This window comes from Convolutriloba macropyga, chromosome 1 (genome assembly GCF_964194025.1).
Source record: "Convolutriloba macropyga chromosome 1, txConMacr16.3, whole genome shotgun sequence".
Lineage (NCBI taxonomy): Eukaryota > Metazoa > Xenacoelomorpha > Acoela > Convolutidae > Convolutriloba > Convolutriloba macropyga.
The window spans coordinates 28,449,924-28,460,161 of record NC_134468.1 but is presented as its reverse complement, the minus strand read 5'-3'; the positions used below and the strand labels follow the sequence as shown (position 1 = coordinate 28,460,161).

General features: G+C 33.6%; 1 protein-coding gene across 1 annotated transcript; it reads left to right on the top strand.

The window, feature by feature from the left end:
* The first annotated feature begins 3,603 nt into the window (after positions 1-3,603).
* Positions 3,604-9,789, top strand: LOC142347975 (uncharacterized). Its single transcript, XM_075399143.1, has 3 exons — positions 3,604-4,087; positions 6,884-7,155; positions 9,474-9,789. The coding sequence occupies exons 1-3, from the start codon at positions 4,039-4,041 to the stop codon at positions 9,735-9,737; spliced, it is 585 nt and encodes a 194-aa protein (XP_075255258.1). The 5' UTR covers positions 3,604-4,038; the 3' UTR covers positions 9,738-9,789.
* The last annotated feature ends 449 nt before the right edge of the window (positions 9,790-10,238 follow it).

The following is a 10,238-nucleotide window of genomic DNA, read 5'->3' as shown; positions in this document are numbered from 1 at the left end:
ATAAACTATAAATAGTTTTTGACAATCTGCCCTTTCAAACTGATTTCTACAGCCTTTCAACGTAATCTGAGCACAGAAAGATCGAAGTCTCTGTCGGATGAATTTTAATTTGGCCTTAAATGATGTTTTATTTTTTAAATAATGGTTTTTATTGTTGATACTTCGAATTCTCATTTTCAATTCTTTTACACTTTTTATTTTTTGAGATTCTCTTTTGCTGTTTTGTTCAACCATCACATTGTTGAAAAATTTTTGAGAAGTGTAAACCAAATTATTGTAAATTTGTAGGCTTCGACACCGCTTCCTCGCAAAATTGAGCTGACCTTTTGATCTTTGCTGTATTTTTCGGAGTCGTACGACATTGTGGATATTAACAGGTCTCAATCGTTTTGTTTTATGCTGTGAATGAAGCCAGCGGTTGATCTAGTTGACAGCTGATGGCTTTCATGACAATGAATATAAATGTTTTCAAAAAGTTAAGGAGTATTTTCTCTGTTTTCCATTTTTGCTTTTTGTCCACCTGCTATTCATTCTCAAAAAAGAGAGGCCACAATTTTCTATGGCTAAATGCATTTCGTTTGGTTTAGTTTTCATCTGATGCTAATTAAATTCGTTTCTCGACTTTTTTAAAGAAAAGATAGACAATGTGTTTGTTTCGTAAGTAATGTTTGTTTTTATTGATTGATTGTTTTTTGTCGTGTCTCTCAATCTCCTTCGTGTCAAACATCATCGGTCCGCTTCATTAGGTGCAATTTCCCTGCGGTGGTATTGTTATTTCAAGAAATATTTGCTCTCTCCTTCAATTTGTCATGCTCTAAGTACCAAAAAGTGTCAAACCAAAATGTATAATTAACCAAAGACTAAATTTCGAGAAAAAAACGTAAAATCTTACCTATTACCATACTCTCACAACCTAATGGGTACTAGGAGTCTAGTATAACCGTATGGTTGCTTCAAAAAAACTCCTTGATCCGATTAAAAACAACTATTTTTTAAAGCAGTTTTTGTGAATTCGAGAAAAAATACTTTAAATCTTACAACTTTTTTCAAGACAATCCAGGCTAAAAATTACCATACTCTCGCAGCCTAATGGGCACCAGTACTTTAGTATAACCGTATGGTCTCTTCAAAACAACTCTTTGACCCGATTAAAATTAATTACTTTTTAAAACAATTCTTGTGATGCCGAGAAAAAACCGTAAAATCTGACAAATTTTTTAAGACCAACAAGGCTAAAAATTACCATATTCTCACAACCTAATGGGTACTAGTAGTCTAATATAACTGTTTGGTCGCATTTTTGTTTGATTGTTTGAAATGCAACAGGAAATCCTGTTTGTACTACCACAACAAAAAGTCAGTCTTTATCTTTTATTTCGAAGTCTCCCATTTGTGTTTCTGGTGCACGGCAAACACTGTTTGCTGTTTTAAATTGTAATTTAAACGTTTATACCGGGTTGTTAACACATCTGTGATGGTTTTTGCTACTCTTTTGACTTTTTTGTGCAAAGGTGAAGTTTTTGTGCTAATTTTTTGAGGGCAACAAATGATACAAATAAAAAGAGCGACGCGATGCCTGATTCATGACAACACATCACAATGAGTTATCTGCTTGATGATTAGAAATTCTAATCAGCTGGAAAACTTGATTGTCAGTAGCAATGAACAGATCAAAAAGCTTTCTACGTAACATTTCTTTTGATAGCCCCGATTCTTCAGTATGTGTGTTCCTTTGAATACCTTGACGTCGCACAAAATGGCATGAAAAATTTTTTTTACAGAATTCTAGTTTGCGATGAGTACAAATTTGTACTTCAACTAACGTATTTTATTGCAACAGATGAAATTGATCCTCATTACCCAAAAAAGCAAAAAATCTGCAGCTTTTTTGTGCAGATGTCATGAAATCACATCTGTTTGTTTGGTAAATATATTAAAAAAAATTGTCTTTAAGGTGACCACAAATGTTGTTTGATGTGTTCATAGGCTGTCTAGGTAGCAAAACACAAATTTTTTGTTTGATTGGTTGAAATACAACTGGAAATCCTATTTGTACTACCACAACAAAAAGTCAGTCTATATCTTTTATTTTGAAGTCACCCAATTGTGTCTCTGGTGCACGTCAAGAATTGGTTAACACTGTTCTCTATTTTAAGCCATAAATAAATCCGTTTTATTGGATTGTAAACGCCTTTTTGATGTATTTTGCTTTCAATAGACTTTTTTGTGCAAATTTGCTGTTTTTATGTTTATTTTTTTTAATGTGACAACTGATACAAACGCTAAGAAGCCAGGCGCTGCCTATTTTAAGAAAACAAAATGTGCTTGCGGATTTTTCAAATTGAGCGGCAGAAAAATTTTGAATGTTGGCCATGCTGAAAACAGTGATACTTTTTATGTAGCTCATTTTGTGTTTCAAAGTTTTTCGCGGTGAAACCTTTCTTTCTGTTGTGTTTTCTCATAGGGTGGAAAACACAGGCTCTTTTTGGGTGCTTTAACCAAAAATGATGAAACGCCTATCTGGTAAGATTCTTGTAAGTGTCTTACCAGATAACGGTTGCAATCTCGCTTTTTAGCAGATAACCGTTATTTGCAAGACTCTTACAAGATCTTAGCAGATTACCGTTTTTTGCAAGAATCTTGCAAGATCTTAGGAGATAACCGTCCCAGTTCGTCTAGGGTACAATATCAAAATCCCCCCACATTGCTCTCCTTTAGCTGCTAACACTGGGAAGTGGCTGTATGATTGGCTTCACCCTATTTTCATAAAACGACTAGGTACCATTCTTCCTGCTGAAAATAACTTCTGCAGTGACTTGTAATTCCCCTGAGATTACCAAATTCACTTCAATTGTAAGCTCGCTCTAGAGGACATCTGAATTTAACTCAGTCGGAGCATTTGGATTTTTGTCTGATCACACATTTGATAACATATACATCTTCGCTAATTAGTTGAAATTTATCGACATCTCAGTATGTTCTGTTCAATAATTAGTTTGTGGACGATATATCACCTAATTCCCCTCTCGGAACAGAAAGCTTCTATTGAGATTGGCAAGCTCAAATACCAACGATTTATAATTTAACTCTTTTTGTTTGATCAACTAGTCAGTTTGAACGTAAATGAATGTTTTCTAGGTTGGAGGAGGGAGAAGAGAGATCAACAGTGGGGTGATAGATCCTTTTTATTATCATTCATGTACCAAGTCTCATTGCTGAAAATGTTCAAAAGCATTCTGGCATAAATAGTTCTCAATATGTCGGCGTCTTGTGACTAAATAGGACAAGATTATATCTGCCTTTTGTAGTGGTCATTTTGAGCGTAACCAGTATGAAGATACAAATGTATTTTTTATTAGGATGCTCGATAAAATTTTGAAAATTTTACTACATTCCCAGGTTGAGCAAAATTGCGTCTTGATTTATTCAAAAGAAACTGGAATTAAACAGCAGATGTTCAAACAAACAGAATAATTTTCCATAGATAATTATTTACAACTTAAGATTGAATAATTTATCATTCACAATTTTCCCAACGTTTTTCAATTTTCCACTTCAAAAGTCGTGAAAAATTAATTTGATCACAAAAAATTGGTAGCAATCAGTCGGTTCAAATTATACACTTGCATATCAGTTTTTTTTAATCAAAACTGTGTATTGTAATTTTGTACAAATTGTATACAATATGATGGTAGTAAGTCCCACTTGAAAGCTATGATCTGATCAAGTAAATCTGCTTCAATAGTGAATGCATATAATAGTAAAAAGCATACATATGCATTATTAAATAGTACACGCGTTGTGTTTAGCTCAGGTGCTCAAACATTTAAAACGACGCCTGCAACAAATAGAGGTTTGGTTGTGAAAAATTGTACTCTGTTGTAGTTATTGTTCTTATTATTGCGTTAATCGAGTTTCACTTCCTTGAAAGACAATAAAAACTTAGCAAAAATTGTGTTGCTGGGAACCGGTACTTCAGAATTTAGTTCCAAGGTGAAGAAAGATATTGTTACATTTATTCTTTTTAATCCTTACAGAATGAGTCTTGAAGAAAGCGCGCCTCATGCTGAAAATTATCCTCTCAACGGTTAGTTTCTTTCAAAATATCTCACATATAGGACCTCAAAATTTTTCAATGGAATGGACTGATGCGCTATTAGATCTTCTGTGACGCTGAATTGATAGATTGTGTCAAAACATTCAAGATCCTGATATTTTAAAAACATCCTATGATGCCTTGACAAGATCTCATTGAGCTCCCTTTTTGCAATGAATCTTGAGTTTTCCTGCCGAGGATGCACTAAATTCTTGAAATGAATGCAATTATTTATCTTCTGTAAATCTGCGTATATAATTACGTTGTCTAACAAAAAATTTGTATCAAAATCATATTCAGATATTACAAGTTTAGTTTAGTGCACTTTTTGTTGTCAAAACTTAATACACAAAATACATTATTTAATACACAAAATATCAGCGATGTATCAACTTCTTATGAAGGACAAATCTGATAGGACAATTCTCAGTATTTTTGCCTTAATAAAACTGCTACATTAGTCATTAACATAAAGTTCTAGGAATTTGCATTTTTTGCTCTGATGTTATTAGAATATGTAAAACAAACTGAGGGAGAATTTTGTATCTGCTGTCAGAGATGTTTATTAAGTAACGAAAACAAAACAAACGAACATTTCCCATTAAATTTGTTCTTGAAGTATGGTTACATTGTACTTAAAATAGACGAATGTTTACTATATATTAGCAAAGAATTAAAACTGAAATTATATGTAAATTAAGCTGTGATTTAGACTTATAATTGCGACAAAAAAAATTTGACCCGTTGTTCAGTAGAAACATAATTTTTGGGAATGAATTCTGCACACCAATGAACTGCACTATGAAATTTTGAGAATCTACCTTATGTCCCTTAGGTGTCATCATATACATAAAGCCGCAAAATTATCTGAGACAAAAAGAAAACAAATTCAATTTCAATTGGATAAATAAAGCAATCATTTAATAACCAGTTGGAACATTTAAAATATATTTGATTTGCAAAATGTTTATATTGACTCTGCTTGAGTAGGCTCTGCTTTCAAATTCACTTAGCCGCAAAACTTTAAAGTATCCTAGCCAAATATTCAATTTTTATACTGCAACTTTCTCTTTTTCATACATATTTTCACATTTAATATAACGTTTTCAATTTTTTGTTTGAAAAATATATCAACACACAAAAATTTTGAAAAGTTTTTGAATGGTTCAGAACAATAAAAGTAAGTCAGCGAATTCGAAATTTTTCTCTTGAAACCCCCTGCTCAATAGTTTTAGGGATGCTAATCTTATGTATAAAAAATAGATAAAAGAATATCTAATTTTTTGGACACTTATGTCCAGTTTGATGCGTTTGAACTCTTTGGATCACAATATAAAATTTATCGCTGTTATTGAGCCTTTAAAGCAAATCGCTTTCAAATTTTGTTTCGACTTGATTATTTGAATTATTATTAAAAAGTAATTTTATACAATTTTACATAATGAAAAATCGTACGGGTCGTACCAGACCTTCTAGACTGAAGCAGTTTTTAATCAGACCTACTTAGGTTGAAAGCAGATAATATCAGACCCACGTGGATTGTTCACTTGGGTTACCCAGACTAAAAATTTAATCATTTAATCCTTGAAGTAGCAGAGGTAATTGATATAATATTTAGTTTTCAAAAAAAATTTAAATCACATTCTTAAAACGAATTTTTAGCTCTTCGTAGAAAAAGGCTATTTCTTAAAACAAAGATGTTCAACAACGAAGAGATATACTTGGTTTATTTTACATGCTACGTCTCATGAACTATATTTGGGCAATGATTATCAAAAAGCGGTTTCTTCAGGGGTCTCTTCGTTCTCTTCGATCAATATTTTATAATGATTCTAAGTTAAAAAGTACGAAAACATTTATCCTAAAAAATGGCTCAAATTAAAGCATCTTTGGTTAATATGTTTATCTTCCATCCATAAACTGATTATCTATGCATAAGGTGATCCTCTATCGACAGCATGTTCGACATACATTATAGTATTATATCTTTTTAATATTACGAGGTTGCTGATTATTCAGCGCTATTCTTGCATGTTGTTAATACAACTTCTCCGGTGATGAAATTTTTTTAGGATTAGCGGTGAATTTAGCGGTGAATTTCTGTAGGAATTGCGATTTTTAGAGGTGACATTTTTACCGTTTATGCGGTGAAAAAAAAATAAAATTTTTTTTTCACCGCATTAATCACATTGAGCGCTAATGTTACACTTTTATTCAAATTCACCGTTAGTCTTACATCTTTTAGCGACTTTTCGCGGTGACACATCAACCCGGGCTTTTAATTAAAGCTCATTTTACGATGCTGGCTCTTTTCTGCAGCTTGAACTCTTAGTAAAGATGCGACAATCCAGACCCTGGAAATAGTTTGGATCAGCCTTCACAGGTTTTGGAAAAGGTTATGTTCATATTATGCATATCATACCTCCAGACTATCCTAACTCTACACTGTTTTGAGCAGACCGTTCAGAGTCTGAATGCGGCTTTAATCAGACTTTCTAGACCGTAAGTTTGCTGCAAGACGTAAGTTTACCAGACGGAAGGCGCGACCCAAATTTTTTCCAGACCTTTGTGGACGGTCGCACCGGACCCCCCTGTCCGCGACCCAAGTCGGTCTGGCCATTGCCTGTCTTGGGTCGCGGACTTCATCCTGGGATGCTTGACTTTTATTTCATCGCTTTACAATAAATTGAGGCGAAATCTATCATAAAATTTTTGTGCTCATGTAAGCCTTGTTCTTGAGCGAGTAATGCAGTGTTGTGTTATGATTTACGAGTTATTATTTTTCAGCACTTATAAGTCATGCATTTGGATATGTCGCGTCTCCAACACAATACAGTGATGAGAAACGACTCAACTTAGACCTTGAACAGAGGAAGAGAGCGACTGAGAGTGAAAAACCTCGTTTCAACAATGATCAGCTGGTAGTAGCTAATTCCTCTCCTGGATTTGTAGATTCGCCCTGCTCAGATACTCTAGGAGCAGAAGAAAGCGGAAGTTTGCGGCATTTCTATGATAGCCGACCTCTCACAGCATACAATTACTCCGCCAAAATGACACAGGTATAGTTCAGGGTTTAGACGCGAGGGAAAATCAACAAAGGATCCTTTAATAGCCGCCCCAGTTTCTCAGTCGGCTATTATAGCGCTCCTTTTTATTACAATTCAAAGAATTTGAATTGTATTGGGGGCGTTGTCTTTTTAGGACTCGAGGAGGCTTTATGGTATTGTTTATTTTTTGATAAGTGAGGGAGGAAGAAAACCGTTTCAGGGAGTGAAGAAGGCTTGTAAATGTTGCTTCAGTGAACAAATTAGAAGAGCGGAGAAAAGATAGATTGTTTTTTTGTTCATGACTTCTTCTGAAACAGAGCGAGAATTGTAGGTGTGAAAAAATTTTCGCTCAGCGAGCTAACTTTTTTTGTTCACGGGCGGCTTTTTAAAAGTTTCTTTTTGTTTTTTTTTAGTCTTCTATGTTGTCTAAGAGGTTATTTCAGACTGAAGTTATAGTTTTAAAGTTGTTTTGACAGCATTTCAAAGGTTTTTGGTAATTGAAAGGAGATTTACGCAAATTTGAAGGTTTTTCAACTAAATCTCAATTTTTAAGGCTACTTTAGCAAATTTGGGCCTATAATTGTTCTTTATTCCAATTAGTTGTCACCTAAATATAAGCTTAATGCTCGTTGACAGTTTCTATTACAAATTAAACACAGGTTCTTTAATACAGAGCAATTTCTTTCGTTGAATTTTGACAAAAAAATTTTCAAAAAATTGTTACATTTTCTCTAAATTTCCCAGTTTTTCCTTTTTTTTTTCAAAAATAGAGATGTTTGTGCTTTTTTTAGCTTCTTCAAATTTGTGTGAGCATTTAATTATTCTCAATTTTTTGAAATGTTGTTTTCCATTTGTTCTCGTACTTGTAAAACTGAAAAATTAAATCAAACTTTGTTTTTGTTTTAATTTACTTTTCAATTAAATTATATTTTTTATTCAATTAAGATAATCTTCTCTCTTCTATGGAACTCACTGCAAGCAAGAACTAGAAGTTCGACAGAGTGACTCTTTTGGCGAAGGAATCTTTGAGTTTTTTCCGGAATTCTTCCGGCAAAATTTTTTTAAGATCTGTTTACATTTTCAGGAATTTTGATGTCAAAAATGGTGTACTGATTTTGGTCACGCCGAAACAAGAAGCAGACTGAAAAGGTGAGTGGTTTTGCGGCGTGATGTTCTTTGCCCTAATTTTAAAGTAGTGTGAGAAAACGGTGTTTAAGCAAAATTTCGCTGTCTCGATAGTGGTTTTTTGTTCACCAGCGCCAATTTCACTACGATTTTAACTGCTTTTTTTTCGATTTTTGCATCGGATTTTTTTGATAGTTCATTATAGGCTTAGGTTTTTGTTTGAGTGAAATTTCTCTTTCTCGCTAGTGGTTTTTTGTTAACGTGCGGCATGCTGACATTGAATTACAGTTTTTTTTTTTAATTTTTTAGCTGATTTTTTGGATATGATGTTCCCAATTCACTCATAGTTCATTCTAGGTCTAGTTTTTGTTAAGTCAAGGATAATTCCTTGAGTTGTACGTTAGGATTTGTCCTGCTGTGTTTTTTATTTCGTCGTACTAAAATTTTTTCGCTTTACCTTAGTTCACAGCTTGTTCAACATTTTTGCGTGAAATCTTTTTGACTTCTCTAAGCTAGTTTCACTTTTCTCTGGTTCTGCTAAGAGTGTTTCTAGACAGCAGTTGCTCAGCAAAAAAAAATCAAAATGAACAGACTCAGTATCAAAAGAAACGAAATCAGAAATGGAAACGGGATAAACCCATAAAGCCTAATTTTAGATACCCGTTACTCAAACTTTGTTCTTAGTTACCATCTCTAATGCTTATTGGCATTGATACTAGCCCTTGTGTCGTCTCACCACGAAACAGGAGTATGATCGGCTCCAAAATGACCTTAAAATAGTTTCCACTTTAAAATTGTTTGTGTACAAAAATCAATTTTTTCATTAGTTTTTTCTCTTCTTTCAATTGCAATCTTGATTATGGGAGTCAACGGCTGTTGTCTTTCCAGCAATCTGCGGATATGTCTGTTAAATTAGTTTCTAAAAACTTTTTAAGAAAGTTTCGGTAGAGATTTGTCGAAATTTCGGAAGAAATAATATCTCGTTACAGAGTCGGTTGTGGTTAAAAGGATTTGATCGAGATATTAATTTGAAAAAAGACAATTAAAGGTTCTTTTGATTTTGTAAAAAAAAACAAACGAAAAAAACCAACTCGCAGCAATACTTACCAACAATGCTGTCAGATATTTTTGTCTTCTCATTTTTTGACTTCTTCATATTTTCATCTCCCTATCTGTACCAATATCAAACTGTTTATATGTTTCAGAGTAGTTCAAGACCCAAGAAGTCTTTCTCTCCATCTGACGACTCCACTTCCACCCAGTTGGATCCACAGAACTCCAAAGAGTTGGAAGACCTAGCTAACTTCATGTTCCAGGGTTTGGAGCAGAAGCTAAATGCCACTCAGGCACAGTTTGATGAGAAGTTTAGCACATATGAGAATCAGCTGGAAAACATCCAGAAGCAAATTGAGAACTTAGCATACGACTCGGGACTTGTAGACCTCTATGATGCTTCTTCTTCGCCTTAGATAACATAAAAATTGGCTGTTTCCTGTTAAATCCACTCCGACACACACAAATAGCAGCCTTGCACAATTGAACAAAATATTCCTTTTGTTTTTTTTTTAATTTGAGTTTTCATTTAAATATTGGTTATTTCAGACATTTGTAATTCATGCAGTATTCCTCATTTCTACAACGAGTTATCCAATGAAAAAGCTTCAATCGAGGAGAGAAAATTTTTAAGCATATTAAAAACACCCGTTTCTAGTAAGGTGTAATTTTTGCAAAGCTGTCAGAACTATTTGCATTGATCTTAGAGCAGTCCAAGGATACAGTCTAATTGCTATGTGTAATGATGCCGTACAATCAATTTAATGGCAAATGCATATAATTGTTAGTAATAAAACTAATAAAATTATTCTGCAATATTGATTTCTGTTGTATTATTAATCTAATAAAGGTTGATTTAATTAAACTTTCCAATTTTCTCCAACGTGAATGTCTAAAGGTACACACTTACGGCCGGG

Coding starts and splice junctions, on each gene's coding strand:
- LOC142347975 (XM_075399143.1), top strand. CDS start 4,039: ATGAGTCTTGAAGAAAGCGCGCCTCATGCTGAAAATTATCCTCTCAAC. Junction 4,088..6,883: donor TGAAAATTATCCTCTCAACG/GTTAGTTTCTTT, acceptor ATTATTTTTCAG/CACTTATAAGTCATGCATTT. Junction 7,156..9,473: donor ACTCCGCCAAAATGACACAG/GTATAGTTCAGG, acceptor TATATGTTTCAG/AGTAGTTCAAGACCCAAGAA.